The 15,496-nt window shown below is 42.5% G+C and overlaps 3 protein-coding genes across 4 annotated transcripts in view; 2 read left to right on the top strand and 1 right to left on the bottom strand.

The window, feature by feature from the left end:
* Nucleotides 1-7,642, bottom strand: part of micu1 (mitochondrial calcium uptake 1) — a 31,154-nt gene extending 23,512 nt beyond the window's left edge. For both annotated transcript variants that reach the window (XM_070977092.1, XM_070977093.1), the window contains exons 1-3: nucleotides 7,497-7,642; nucleotides 2,755-2,919; nucleotides 790-985 (exon numbers count right to left, since the gene is read on the bottom strand). In XM_070977092.1, coding sequence (XP_070833193.1) covers nucleotides 790-985; nucleotides 2,755-2,919; nucleotides 7,497-7,498 — 363 coding nt within the window. In that variant the 5' untranslated portion in view covers nucleotides 7,499-7,642. The remainder of the gene's footprint in view (nucleotides 1-789; nucleotides 986-2,754; nucleotides 2,920-7,496) is intronic.
* slc29a3 (solute carrier family 29 member 3) overlaps nucleotides 1-15,496 on the top strand; it is a 79,870-nt gene that overhangs the window by 56,756 nt on the left and 7,618 nt on the right. The window lies entirely within an intron of this gene.
* mcu (mitochondrial calcium uniporter) overlaps nucleotides 13,335-15,496 on the top strand; it is a 57,035-nt gene continuing 54,873 nt past the window's right edge. Inside the window, exon 1 of the mRNA XM_070976942.1 lies at nucleotides 13,335-13,480. Coding sequence (XP_070833043.1) covers nucleotides 13,364-13,480 — 117 coding nt within the window. The 5' untranslated portion in view covers nucleotides 13,335-13,363. The remainder of the gene's footprint in view (nucleotides 13,481-15,496) is intronic.

The raw sequence follows: 15,496 nt of genomic DNA on the forward strand, positions 1-15,496 counted from the left end.
CTCACGCTTTTTAAAGATTGCTGTGCAACATCTGAGACCAGAGTGGCAAATAGGTTTAAAAGCAAGAAGGTGAACTGAGTTTTGAAACATATATTAGATTGAAAACTCAAAATATGACCATTCAAGGGAGGTCTGGAGCACTGATGGACTTGTAAGGACATCTGCACACATACTGTATACACACACATGATTTCCTTCAGTGCGCTCTATCAAACGTAGACTCTTTACCTGACATAGTGAGTGAGCTGGCACAAACAACATATTTTTACAAACACGCTAGTGAATGCTGTGGTGCTGTGATTGACTAATACTGTTTGCTTCCCAGAAATCTTTATGCTTCAGCAGACATGGCTGCTGCTGAGGCAAGAGTGACTGTGTAATTTTTCCATCTATAGCCCTGAGTCAGACGTACCATTGCATTACATTTCATTTGAAAAAATTCCTTCTATTGCTCAAAGCTCTTCTTTCCTTCTCCCTCGTTCTGCAACCACAATAGGCAGAGCTGCAAACTGTTTATCTGGCATCGTATCAAACCCTTTGTTCTTTATCTGCTTCTCTTCTCATCTGCTGACTAATTAACAGCAATAAAATTTACAGGTGGTATATTGTTGTTTATGACAGCAGCAATATATGCTCATTTCCTCTGTGTGTCTCCGTAAAATATTCTGTCAAAATATACCGGCGTTTGCATATTGGACATTGATTGGGAGGGCTTTCAAAACACCATTCTGAAGGTGAATTAAATGCTGGACTGACTGAACGGCTGAATGTTTACTGTTTATTGATTACCTTGCGGTCACGGAATCCAGAGCGTGGCTTCTTCTTTTTCCCCTCGCCACCTTCATCCTTTGCTTCTTCATCTCCACTGCTGGCCTCCACCGATTTCTCTGACTCCGACTCAGAATCCGTATCCCTCATAAAATCCGCTTCCTCTCTGCCTGGTTGCTCAGAGTGTTGAACGGAAGGCCCTGCATCTGCATACGCTCTAGTTCAGAAAAAAAAAAAAAAAAAAAAAGATTAGAAACAGATAAACACCTGGGGGACATTTCTATGTAATATATAAAGAAAAGAGAAAGTTTAGAGCTGCAATATTTGTGTGTATTTGTTTTCTCTCTGGTGCCAAGTAGAATCAGCAGAGGTATGTAGCTGACTGTGTTTGCAGCTAAGTATGTACTGTGGCTATATGAGCAAATGAGAGGGATTATGTGCTGCACTGTGCAAAGCAAGGAGATTTACCATGGCAAACTCCCACTTGACCATTTTTCTGACTAAATTGAAAATTGGAATAATAATAATAAATAGCTGAGTCTGTCTGGGGCAGGCTGAATAATTCAGTTTAATGAGACACAAGGAGAATGAAGCCTGGGGTGAAGGCCTGGAACAGTCTCGTCCCATCAGTCTCAAACGCCCTGAGGCACCATCCATCACTGCCTCCTGCAGCACAGTCATTCTGTCCCCGTAGAGCTCTCACATCAACACCCTCTCCACTGCTTTACCTTAACTAAACACCAGCCTCCTTAGTAATGGATAGCCATAAAAACATTGTGACACCCTTGGGGTGGTGGCCAGAGTTGGAAACAAGCACCCGCCACCTGCCAAATGCGGTTATTTTGTGTAGCAGCGGGTCAATTTGCTCAACCTACCAGCCACAGTGGCAGATAAATAAAAGCAACATAACAGAGCGATTTGTGAAATTCCACAACACAGATTGAATCACGAGTCTGCTTGTTGCAGTTGTACACTTTAATGAGGAGACACAGACAAACAATGTGGCACTACTCCCAGGATGTCCCAAGGCCAAAAAGGCGATTGTCACAAAAATGTTTTCATTTTTTTGTCAGAATGAGAAGTTGAGAAAAACTGACAATGGAGAGTCCCGTGATTAGTCAGTACACGAGGAGACAAGCCAGGCAATGTTCTGTTCGCTTCAGGTGGCAATGAGAGAACTAACAATTTCATTACTGGGACTACGAAGCTAAAATTGGAAGCCAGAAAATACCACAAATTGTCTAAATGCCACATCCAGGTAAAAATATAGACAGGGAAAATCAGCCTCAGGGGATACAGCTGAAGATGAAGGCACGAATCAGCCTGAAGATGGCCTAGTTGGAGAAGATGAGCATACGGTTTAGGAATGCTGCAATTGTCTCATCAGTTTAGCCACAGTGATTGGTGGACAAAAAAGTGATTTCCAACCATGGTGGTGACTTTGAATGTTGACAGAAATGCAGGTCAGCAACTTGATGGGGTGGTTTTCCCAACAGCTGTGTAACTGGGGAATCAAAATTGGCATGTGCTCAAAAGTCAAACTGCTGCTGAATACTGCAATGCAAGCAAATCCAGGTTTGCTCGATGTAGGTCATGGTCCAGGCTCATTTAATGGGGACCACACCACACAGAGGAGCTTGTAAGTCATGGTGTGAAAAGAAGCAACTGTCTACAGAAAAGCACAAGAGGGCAAACTCCAGAGAGAGGTGTGTTTTTAAACTGAAAAATGCAGCTCAAAAGATGATAAAAGTCAAAACCCAATCATATGACATCGCTGTTTGCGGGACGTGAACAAGATACCCTGCTCTTTAAAATCTTTACACTCACATATTTTGCAGTTTTGGTTAGTTTATGAGTACGAATGAATCCTTCTTGTGTTTTTATGTTTGTCCTTTGAGGGGCAAATAAAGTATTTTTAACTGAATTCAGTTGAAGTATCAGAAGGCCATTATTTTTTTCTCAGTACAGAGAAGCACACAGTCCCACCTCGTCCAGAGCAGCCCAGCACTGGCAGACGCACCAGTGACCCCAGCTAAGGCTGCCAGCATCAGCCTCCTACGACTGGACCCTCGCACCGCTCCACTGTGGTAACGCCGGGACAACTGCGTTAGCCCCACCGAAACTGCGGACAACACCCGCAAGTGGAACATCCTGCAGAAAGGAAAGAATAAAGATGCGATGAAGCAGAATGTGATGACAGATTTTACTTCTTTATTTTGTAAAGTGTAGGTACGTAGATCTTTTAAGAGACATGTTTATGTTGAAATAAATATACCTACACAAGTAGATATGTTTGCCCTCTTATGAACATAATGCCGATAGATATTGAATGAGTCCAACCTACAGTGTGTGTTTTTAAGAAGGAACCATCAAACATAACATTTGGTCAATTTTGACAGCCTGAAGAAGTGGGCACACTGCTTACACCGTGCTAAGCACATTCCTACTCCAGTCATAAGCCATGTAAATCTTAGGTAAGGATTTGGAAAATTTGCCCATAAAACTAATTAACACTCATCTCAAGAGGCAAAGCTTAGGACAATAGCAGTGCCCTCGTGGGATCTCTTCATACTGCACTGCAGAAAAAAACTGTACCTTCAGCAGTCAATGCATTATGTCCTGGAATCCTCACACCTCTATTAATAAACAACAGAAATCAAGGATAAAACTAATTGCCACCAGTGCAGCTAAGCTCCAGAACTTCATTTTTAACCAGACTGTTGCTTAATTCATCTGTGTCACGGAAAGATGATTAACAATTAAGTAAGGGGCTACTGGTGTGTATCTGTAGCTCCCGTGTGTGCACACAGGACAGGATGGAGGAGTTCATCCCACTGAGGCCTGAAGCTGCCACCTGTCAATATCCTATTAACAATTCAGACACCAATTGTCAAACTGATTCTGCAGAGAGATAAAAGAGGACATGGGATATGCTAATTGGAGTGTTCAGCAGCCCCTGACAATGGGGACTGAGGGAAACAGCAAGCGTGCATGCACACCATTTCTGTGGAGCTGGGGACAGCCTGATGCTAAAAGCCCAGTGCCAAAGATATTCTAGACACCAGGGAGACTGAAAATCTGTTCAGTGCAACAGAACAACTTCAATGACAGTCGACAGGACAAAAAATCTTTAAGCACTTGTCCTGTAGAGCTGAACATGATTTTAGTTATTTGTTTAGAATGGATTCACTCCCCCCTTCTGGATGATATCGCGCTCTTGCTCCTGCCTGGTGCTCCTGGTTTGAATGCATTTCCTGTAAGTCACTTTGGACATAAGCATCTACCGAATAAATGTAATGTAATGAAATATAATTACATACCAAAATGAACAATTAGTCATATCTGTAAATAACTAAACAAAGAATTGAGGCCATAATTTCTTAATAATGTCTCAAATACTGACCCAAGAGAATTTGTTGAAGCCTTGATTGATCAGATCTTATTCAACAGTCTTCAAATGTTCTATGTTTGACTGAAAAGAGTTTTTTTTCCTTGATTTCCCTCAGTGTTTCACTGTTTTCTTGGCAAAAGTCTCTCAGTTCTTGAAGGATCACTTCCAAGTTGGCCATGTTTTCTTTTGCCTGCTGCCTGTCTGTGGTTAGCTGGCTAGTGATAGCCCTACACTCGTCTGTCAGGGCTTTGTCATTCACGTTCTACTGTCGGGATCTTTACTACACAGCAACTTCTTCTGCTGGCTCTGAGACATATTATGTGGCCCTACTATAACTTTAATACAGTAAAAACCATTCTGACCAACTTATAGGAGCTTTAGATATTAATTGAAGGGCGTTGCTACCTGCATGGCTGCTCAACTGGAAGTCCAGAAAGTTTTTTTTCACCTCTGTCCCAACAAAAGCGTGACATAAATACACACACATTTATCAAGTCTACATATAGACGAAGAAATGGGACGAAAACAAAACACAGACCCGTTTTTCTTGATCCGTTTGACTCCGAGCTGCAAGCTGAGGTCCACCCATTTAGGTAAGTGTAATTAAGGTCTTCCTGGGCCTTTAAAATATGTCACCCGAGCTGAAATTAATCATTTTCAAAGTGACAGTTGCCCCATGATGTGTGAAAACCCCAGTTGGCACGCTTGGAGCTTGTACAGAAAATAGATTTTTTTATAGCAGAGACACACTGATGCTCTCTTTGCTCTCATCAACTGGGACACTGGGAATTTGAAAGCTTTTATCCTGAATGAAAATGCTGTGAGTCACACTACAGTTTCAGACCCTCAGCTGCAGAGTAGTGGAGAGGACCATGTTATGAGTTTAATAAATGCATGCATGTGGTATGGTAACTCACTTCCTTCAGTGGAGACATCTCTATCTTAAAAAGAAGTTCATAACTTGTAATTTATGTAAACGTCAATATCAACTTTACTGTCAATTACGCCATATGTACAGGACATGCACAGGCGAAGATGTAGTGAGCAAAGATGGACGATTTGATATTACATAGCACTGGCCTAACCAAATCTAACTGCATCACTAGATAAGATTTGTTGTGTTAAAACTTGTGGGATTTTTGTCATTTCATTTCACGAATTTAATGGTCTGCCTCAGTAAAACCATCAATCACTGGTTTCTGGGCTGATGTGACTGGTTGGAAAAATTTCACATGTCCCTGACCCTACAACACCCAGCTATGATCAAGTCACTTGCATCCACACTTTCTTCTTTGTTCTACATCCATGAAGCACTGTGCAACATTTTAAGTCTTAATAATAACATGAACACTTTGCCATATTAAAATATCATCCAACAGTTTATGATACAGATTTGCAGTTGTCCGCATCTCTTGATTAGTTTTTTTATTAATTGCTTTCAAAATAATAATTAAAATATTGTCCAAATCATTGAACCCTACAAAGGTTGTGTTGACTCCAACATGTAGGCCTATATTTCAAATCCAATGCTGCCTACCTGACATAAGAAAGCAGGACCCTTGTTTAGCATATTGATGTCTCAGGGTGTATCCTTTCACAATGAGCCAAGTGTTTAAAGACATTCCTCTATCACAAAGGCAGTCAGTCCAGCCAGTCCAACAGCACAATCCAGGCTCACATTCAGCCCTTTCAATCTGGTGACAAGGTACACTGGGACCTGCTGACCTGGCTGGGACCTAATAAATCAACATCACTCTTTGTCATCAACAGTCTCCACCTCCTGACAGTGACATGCTGAACTGCCAACAGGAGAAACATAAGTATTTATGCTATGTGAACACTACTTGGTACTTGGACGATTGCATCCTAATAAAACCAAACAGGACAAAAAATGAGAGGACAGTGTCACCTCAGCAGCCTGGGGCACTACAAATGATGTTTTATGCCCTCAGTTGAAACTAGTGAGGCATTCCTCTCAAACAACAGTAAACTTGGCAGTTTTAAGACGCAAAATTTTGCAGTTCCTCTGCAGCTCATGGAAGTCTTCAGCTTCTGAGCGGTAAATATAAACAGAGAGAGGGGATTACTGTGAGGAGCACCAAGAGCACAATGAAGAAAAGTCTGCATGTCCACCTTCTACCTGCAGAATCTCATCTGGAAACATTCAGATATTGCATATATCTCTAAGCAGGTCGGTGACTTGCTTATGGCTTATGACAAGTTTATGAGCTAATTCATTAACTAAGGTTGAAAAAAGAAAAATGAGGAAAAATCAATCTATCCACTGTCTGGGATCGTTACTTGAAGTGTATCGGACAGACAGACAACCAGCAATAATACTCAAAGATTGGGGCATTCTGACAGTGTGGTGACTCAAAAGACACTAAGTTATTTCTCACTGCTCAAATGGATTATCAGTTTTAAAAAAGACAAAGTTAAGATGGAGTGTGTGCAGCAGGTGAACTACTCCTAAAGGGGTTTGAGATGGTACAAAATTTGAGCAAAGGTGACACAAATTGGTAAATCAAGTGGCATGATGGCCTGAACTGACGAGGCAGCTCAGTGCGATCAGACCCCAAGAATTCCCGAAAACTGGGGTCCAGAGACACCCAAAGATCCACCTGCAAGACTACTAGCGTCCTCATGTGAGGAGTGACTTTCAGCTGAAGTTAGCACGCCTGCCCATCAGTGATCACAAGTTTTATTCTCCCAATTGTCACCTTTATAATCATATAACGTTAGCAAAAACATCCCCAGATGAGCACCCAAGATAATAAAATCGTTCTTTATTCACGTGGGGTGTGGCTGACATGATTCTATGGTTCCCACCGGTGAGTCGGGGTCTCTGTCATCAACATTTAACACGGTACACTGATGTCAACAGCCTGGGTTATCTGACAGATACACTGGGCTAAAAAACGCCATGTTAGCTAATGCTAGCGCTATGTGTGACTTGTCAGAGCCGAAAAGTGGACCCCAAAACGTGTTCCCATGATGCGCAAGTGACCCCAATGTTTTGTTTTTAGCCGTAAACTGCCCTCGTTGATAACCTGCAGTAATACGGCAGTAGGTTGTGTATACTGACGTTAAATATTTTCAACGTCAGCCCTAATTTTGTTTTACTAATTACTGTCAATGTGACATGTTAAGCTATCGACTCCAGCAGTTATTTAATTGCTTCGCAGGGAAGATAATGCTAACCAGCTAGCAAGCTAACAGTAAACGTTAGGATAAATGTCCACTGTTAGCTTAGGAAGCTACTTTCATCGGTAAAGCTAACATTACACACTCCTGCGTTAGACAGCTGGTTTTGCAAATGAGCGGCGGGTTTACTCACATTAGTGGTAGCACAAACGCCCAGTCAGTCCAAAATGATAATGTACTCGGCGTTTCAGAGTACGTCTTTCCCTCCTGTGTCTGTAGAGATGGAGCACAGCGCAGGCAGCAGTTCCGTGTTCAGCAACAACCGTGCAGACGGCGGGGTGGGGCAACGCTTTAGCACCCCGCCCCATGCAGTTCAGACGGGGTCCTCCTCACCTCTGCTGGGGACGCAAGTTCTGTATAAATAGATAAAATCAAATGCCTATCACACATTTTATATCATATTATTGCTCAGCTGCACGACACGCTCATATTCAGCACAGCCTCTCACCATAAACAAGAGTCTAATACTAACCTATACGGGTTTGACCAATTTTTTTTTTTTTTTTTCAGATCACATTATTATTACATATTAAATAGGATTATTAGATTATTAGATTGATTAGAAACTCGTGGTATGTCACAGGTTCACATATAGAATATTTAGCATCTCAGTATGGTTTGAATGAATAAACCGCTTTATGTGGTTTTTTAGAATATATACCATGTGATTACAGCTTTGGCATGTCTGTTTCTGATTTGTTTTCTAAACATTCGTTTCAATAAAGGAACTGAACTGAAGTGGGAGATAGGGAGTCTCCGCTGTCGGCCATGCATGCCTCGACAGAGCTCAAGCATAAAAATGTATCAGCACTAAATGACTTGCTTCTTTGCAATGTGCCAGTTATACTTTTTGCCTTGAATGCTTATCTGCTGGACTGAACGCATAATGTGAAAGGAGAAGCTGAGAAGCTGCTGAACCAAGTGGGACGTATCATAGAAGACAGAGGGGTGCAGGAACATGTCACATCCAGTCATAGTGCAGGTGTTAAAGAGGTTATAGTAAAGATAGACAGAATACATAGATGAGTACAATGAGATCGATGTATAGATTCATGTTTCTTAAATCATTATCTGTTATTCATACTCATGTTCCTCAAACAAAAGGTGAAAAAACCTATTGATTTTCCATAAAGTTCCAATCGACAAGAAACATTTTGAGCACCCTCAGTTGCCCCTGTCAAGCTGTATTCTCATTGGTTCCAACCTGATAATATTTACCCCTTAGCTTTTGGCGAGGTGACATGACTGGACACACTCGAATACACAAAGACATCTCAGTCCATATACAGGAGGAGGCATGCTGGAAAAAGCCACATGCCTTGTTTGCTCACAGTCTCCTCTTCTGTGTGCATCCAGCTGCACACTGTTTAGCATTCTGTTTATAACAGCACCCTCTTTAAACGTCATCCCTCTAATATTAACTTCTCTGAAACTACATAATGTAAATACAGCAATACTCTGCAGTATCAGGTCATCAAATTCTCATGACACTTCGTTGCAGTGCAGAATGTCACAAGTTTTTAGTGGTTTTAGATTGATTCATAAGCTATGACTTAGTGAAAATGGAGACAAATGTTTCCCCTTTGAGGATACCCCTTCCATGAGTGAGCACAATATGATGCATTTATAAATGGAATTCTGTCCTGACAAGTCGGGCCAGAATCTGAGCATCCTGTCAATATATTGCCTAATCAACACAGCAATTACAATAACAAATGGACCTGTGGTCCAAAAGGTTGGGGGCATCTGGAGTTCCCTGTCACTGTTTTCTGTGAACTTGTTTGTCATTTTATAGTTGCTTCATAGAGTAACACAGGAGTTACTGTTTTCAATATAGTTTCAGTGAAGTTGAGGCACCCATTGTCTCGGTAGTGTAATACCAAATACACACATTACAGCTAATATCTCCACTGACCCTCTCTGTTGCAAATTATCATCCATACTAATCTCTTAGTCTTTTCCCACCATCTTTCCTTTAAGTGACCCCCCCCTTCCCCCTTTTCACTAATAAGGGAGGCCACTTAATGACTGTGCCTTCAGCGCTAGGTTCATTAATGCGAGCAATTTATCACGAGCCTGCAATATGTAATTGTCAGCTATTGAAATTTCATATTGAATTTGAATAGCTTTGCAACAGTAATAATCTCAGTGCAGGTGTCCACAATGGCATTGCTTATGTCTCTAATTCAAAGCCATTAATCTTGTGCACAAACTCTGTGTCAGTTTTTTAATATTCTCATAAACATGCAAATAAGTTCTTTAAATTGTGCAAAAGACCAGTATGGAGATTGGAGCTAATTGCTCCCCAAAAGCCAGCCCTATAGTACACACCTAAAACACACACAATAGACACATGACACATTCAAATGTCATTCAAAACACACACTAATAAGCAGTCTGAACCAGTTGGTTAGGAATAGCTGCTAAATAGCTTATGACCGGACTGTTTTTAGATCTGTCACCATGTCTGGAGTTGTCTGGTTGTGGTGTAGGGTTCACTGTCCATGCTTGTTAGACATTAGGCCTTGAAGTCCCTGTCTTCTAAAATTAATGAAGAAGTAGATGTGATTTTAAGGATTTTAACAAAATAGTAGAACTTTTCTGTGCATAAATCATGTCAGAAACACATTATTAGTCAAATACAGTTTTTAAATACATCTTAAAACATGTTTGGAGGGAATCTTTAAGGACCATCTAACAGTCTTGTAAACCTTAAAAGAATCAAGTCTTCTTCTTAGTCAACATTCCACTCTCTGACCGTAGCGCTCCCGCTTAGTCAGTCTTAGGGCTGAAGGTTAAGTGTGTAGGATAACTATTTGTCTTGCAGCCTTTGTACTGAAATACACAATACAATAGCTGTGCGTACCATTCATCCTGCCATTGTGGCAGTGCAAAGGTGGAGCAGGAGATAAGACAGGCCCACAAGAGTGCCTCCACAGCTCAACTGTTTTTAGTACATAACGACAGTGTTGCTACCGCTGTGACTTGTGTTAAGTTTAAGAGGGTGTCACAGTTTTTGAGTGCTACGCTAAGAGTACACTTGTGAATCCATAGTGGAGTACTGGTTTTATGCAGACCACAGCCAATTCTGTGCACTCAAGACAAGTTCCAGCTGAGCTGATTTGCACAATAAAAACTGTGATGAAACTTGATCCACAAGCTGCGCCTCTGTGTAATGGTGAAAGATGGCTCAGGTGAAGACCTGCAGACAAAAGCTGGCTCCAGTTTCAGCAGTCATACTGCTGTGTGGCGTTTGTGAGCTGTTGTGTGTGTAAGGGTAAGCAAGAAAAGACAGGCAGCACACTCTGCCTAATTAGGCCTGTGTTTATAGTATGTGCTGGTATTGTGATGAAATAGGAGTTACACACCCATGCTTGCTTTGAGCATTACCTTTTTCGTAAAACCATGGGAGGGGCTCCTTTGTGCTGCTAGGAGACTCATGCACACACTAGCATGCATACACACCCCTTTTTGTACCCTGCTAAATTCATTCATCTCTGACCTTGAGATATGGGGGCAGGGAGCTTTTCAAAGCAGTTCTGTCTCTCTTTAAGTTTTTTGATTTTGCAGATGGGGGACAACTGTACACAAAAAGATTAGAGTCTGCAGAGATTATATGTGAATTACTTACATTTAGATTTGTTTAAATTCGTCACGCTCAACTTGAATGCCCGAATTCAGAACATTGCTATGATTGAAATTGGAGTTTATGTGGCACATTTTGAAATGAAAATCAGCGTCTGTCTAAAATTAACTGTGGACTGTAAATGTGAATTACTCTTGTTTGTTTTTCAGGTGAAAGCGACCATTCTAGGATGTATTTTTACTGACTCAACAACATTTAAGAGTAATAGAGACACCAGAACGGAATCTTACTGTCTTGCATCTGTACTGTCTCTACCTATTTCATATTTTATGTTTCATACAACATCAGTCATGCAGTTGATGCTTGTATTAAAGTTTTGCTAGTTTTCATGAATCCTGTTAAATATACCCATTAAAAAATACTATGATAATTTGATGTTGAGTAGATAAGATAAACCTGATATTGCCTTTGTATAGCTTTCTTACCAATGGATGACTACACTGATTTAACATTGTAAACACAATTCACAGTACAAACAAAACCATGGAAAGTCTCTCATAACTTAAATGACTTGATGAAATCTAATACATCCAGGTATTTTTCAGTTTACTGTAGCTTCTTTTGTTTACGCAGCCGACACACCATGTGCAAATGCACAGTCATAGTGTAGTTACAGCAGTACTGTTAAGGTTTATGGAAACCGCTTCCTAGTAGTATTTGGCACCACACAAAGATTTGCTTTGTGAATCAATGCAGCCGTGAGGCCTTAAGCAGGTCCTTGTCCATGGCTGAGAATTTGCATTTAAATTGCATCGCCCACACAGTTTGATGCACTGCACCTGAGGAAGTACAGAAGAAACTGGGATGAATTCTGGAGCAATAACATATCAGAAGGCAAGCACAATCAACAACAATCTCTATTAAAAAAATCTCAATTTCTTATCTCATGAAGCCATGTTGTCATATGAATTACTGCGGTGAAGGTGTGCTTGCATGTGCTCTTTCATGTGAACAATTAAAGACTTAGTGCATGTTATCTGGTTACTCTTTGACCAATACAGGTGTGTCAGGCTGTGTTATTTGACAGGCTTGGTCACAGATGAGAGAGAACATGTTTCCCACATTCCACAGAGTGGAGTCTCCTTGACATTCATCGACCAAATGGACCCGTTACCCCTCCTATTACCTACCTTTGCACTAGTTGAGTGATTCTGGTAAAAACAAAACCATTCATACTTGAATGCTTGCCCTCATGTTCTGCCATTTAGGGACAGAAGCCCTGAAATGCATCAAAGTGCTTGTAGGAAGCAGCCCGTGCTGTTTAAAAGTCACTGAAGATCAGTTCAATTAGATTTGATCCTGTACGCTGCTCTTTTGGGACATAGTCACAAGAGTGACTGAAGGACAAGCTAATATTAGACACAGTTATTGGGGAATGGATGGTGTGGCCAGTGACAGCAAGTCTGCCAAGACGTGCCCTAACACAGAGACATTCAGACAAGTGATATTGTGTCTGCCTCTTTCAAGAAAGCAGGAAATCTTTGAAGTGTAAGTCGGCTCTGCAGTTTCAGGGATGCCTTTTTGTCGCAGTAATGGTTGAGCATCATCTCCTATACTGTATACCTGTACCCATGATTACTTGTTTTAATTAGAGTGTGCAAAAGCTAAAGAACAAAACAAACAATAAAAAGAAATCAGGAAGCTGTACACCCGTGACTATAGCTCTATTGCAAAGGAATTTAAGTCTGCATGTTTTTTTTTTTTTGTTACAAGTCACTGTTATAATCCAACAGAGACTTTGAGAATTAATTTGAGGAGTAACTCAATGCTGAGTTTACAGTAGGCTGTTCTAATCTCCTATATATCCTTTACTATTGGGAGTGACAGCTATTTAATCTCCTGTTGTGTCACTGTAATGCCTACTTAAACTCTTCAACACATTTATCTCACTGTATTACTCCGCTGAGATAATGTAAATAGAGATTGTAATGGAGATGATGTCAGGAAGCTTTGGTTAGTTTCTTCTTCCACTCTGTGGATTTGACTGAATAATTCGAGTAAACTGAAATGTGGTGAAATCACACTTTCACTCATGTAGCTCGCCCCCCTCCAAACACGCCACTGGCCCATTGGCACGCTCTGGTTTATTATATGACAATCACGCTTTCCTGACCTTCAGTAGCATTACTGAGTGATGCATGTGTTTGTTGTTGCGGCAAATGACATGCAGACTGTGCATGTTTTGAATAAGCCAGCATACAAAGTGTTTTATGTTTTGCGTACTGGTGCAGCACTGGGCATGTGTATGAAGCCGTAGTCCAGCCCCGCAACCCGCCCACCACCCTCCCTCTTCCCCTTGGTGCGTCTCGGTCCGCCCGCAGCAGTCTCCTTCCCGGCGAGGTTTCACTACAGAGATGGCTGCGAAAGTGTGCAGATCAGTACTCCTGTTGTCCCGGAGCAGCGGAGCGGTGGCCGGCAGCCTCCCCGCACTTGTTGTCTCTTCACAGCGACATCATCAGCACATAAGACCGGTAAGTCCCAGGACATCTGTGCGCGCAGGAGAGAGGTGTAGGACCAGGCGGGCAGGCAGGCAGGCAGGCGGGCTGGACCAGGGAGAGAAGCAGCAGCGGCGGCGGCGGCGGGCTGGGCTGGCTAAGGAAGTAAAGCTAACTAGCCTCAAGATTTTCCGTTCATGTCTTTTCTTCAGATTGCGCTTCACGGAAGAGGTGAGGCACGGGATGAGTCATGATGTGTACCCCAACCCGGGATCGTGTTGTTGTTTTAATCCACAGCGGGACGTGGAGCTTTGACAGAGGCAATGCAGTTTTTTTTTTTTTTTTTTTTTTTTGAGCGCTGGCTGAAGCCCATCAACACCCCGCTGGCGCTGCCCCGCCGTTTACTGTAACTAGCCCTCAGACACTCTGCCCTGCTTTCACGTAAAGCCTCATATCGCATGTTTTCTCCCGCGTCCTTCAACTTTGCGTGCATATTTTTTTCCCAGGCAGCGCTGGTTGTGATCGTTGTGTTGGATCTGAACGCGATCCGGTTGAAGGTGTTGCTTTATTTCTGCAGCAGATGTTGGGATTGGTTTCACTGCCGACGGCCGGGGATGGGTGTCTTATTTTTGCGCTGTTGCAGTGAGGATGTGTGGTGTGAGCAGCTCTCGGGCTGCAGCTTCCTGATGGTTTGGTTGACAGCGTATGACCGATGGTTCCCCTCATCTCACTCTGCCTCTGCACGGTGTGTGAGCTGCAGCGTCTGTGTGGTGGTGCAGTAGCAGAAACTCAGAATAATGAATGTCTGCCCAGAGCTTGAGAGGGAAACTACAGTTGTGCTTGTGTGACCACATGAGAAAGAACGAGATATCACACACACACACACACACACACACACACACACACACACACACACACACACACACACACACACACACATACATAGGGGACTTAACAGAAACATGGAAGTCCACACTTGGATGATGTCAGACTCTCCAGCCAGCCTGCTCTTTCTCCCCTCCCTGCGGGTGTTTCCCCATTCAGCTGGGAGATCCTGGGTTTTCCTGCAAGCTGATGCGGGTCTTTTACACAGTATTGATGCAGTCACAAAAATGCTCACAATAAGAGGAAGAAAAACGTGTTTCCAAAACTATCACTACAATGCAGTAGTTGCACAGCTTGTTCCGCCTCTGTGACCCACTCCCTCGGGTGACACTGCAAGCCTTTACAGCAGCTGCCTGAGGAGGGAGGTGAGGCACAGGATGGACTTGAATCCGTAAGAATGAGGAAGTCATTGCAGGCCGGGAGAGACCAGCCCCCCTTCGCTGTAGCTAGGAATGCTGTGATATTTTGTGAGACTTCCCTTTGACACGTGATCCACTCCCTTTCTCTCCTTCTCTTCTGTTACTTAATCTCTATTTATTTTGCAGTAACCTTCCTGTCTTCGTCATGTTTTCCCCTTTTTACTTTTACCTTATACAAACACACTTCCCACAGGACTTTAGAGGAAGTTAAACAAGGCTCTCCTTCCTGTGAGACAGGCTGCCCTGGAGGTTAAGTAGCTGTCAGAATACACTCACTTGGTCCACATCTTTACACTGGCCCTTGGTGCTGTCGCCCACTGTGAACTATTACAATAGAGCACATTACCCCTGTGGAGAGGTAATATTCTCCCCTCTTCTAAAATAGGTAGGCCTATTTAAAACCTTAAGTGATTCTCCAGAGTGAGTTGCAGCTCTCTGTGTTCGGCAGAGCTGGCCCAAATAAGTTTTCATTTTATGTCAGTCCACTCAGGTTGTAGTTTTGTTTGCCCGTCATATTGTGTCTTCGTCCATCGAAGCGTTGCTGCTGCCGCTCCTAACGCGGCCCTGTCACAGTGTGACAGCCAAGCTTCTGTGTTCATTTGTGAGCCCTTCACTGCAGTGTGGGAACTCTCGCTTTCTTGACTTGTGTCTATAAAGCTGCAGTGGGACACATTTTTATGAACTGCCATTAAACATGCAGTGTCTCTTATCGGGACGTGTTCCCCAGAAGACACAAGTAACGCTCTCC

This window comes from Chaetodon trifascialis, chromosome 13 (genome assembly GCF_039877785.1).
Source record: "Chaetodon trifascialis isolate fChaTrf1 chromosome 13, fChaTrf1.hap1, whole genome shotgun sequence".
Taxonomy (NCBI): Eukaryota; Metazoa; Chordata; class Actinopteri; order Chaetodontiformes; family Chaetodontidae; genus Chaetodon; species Chaetodon trifascialis.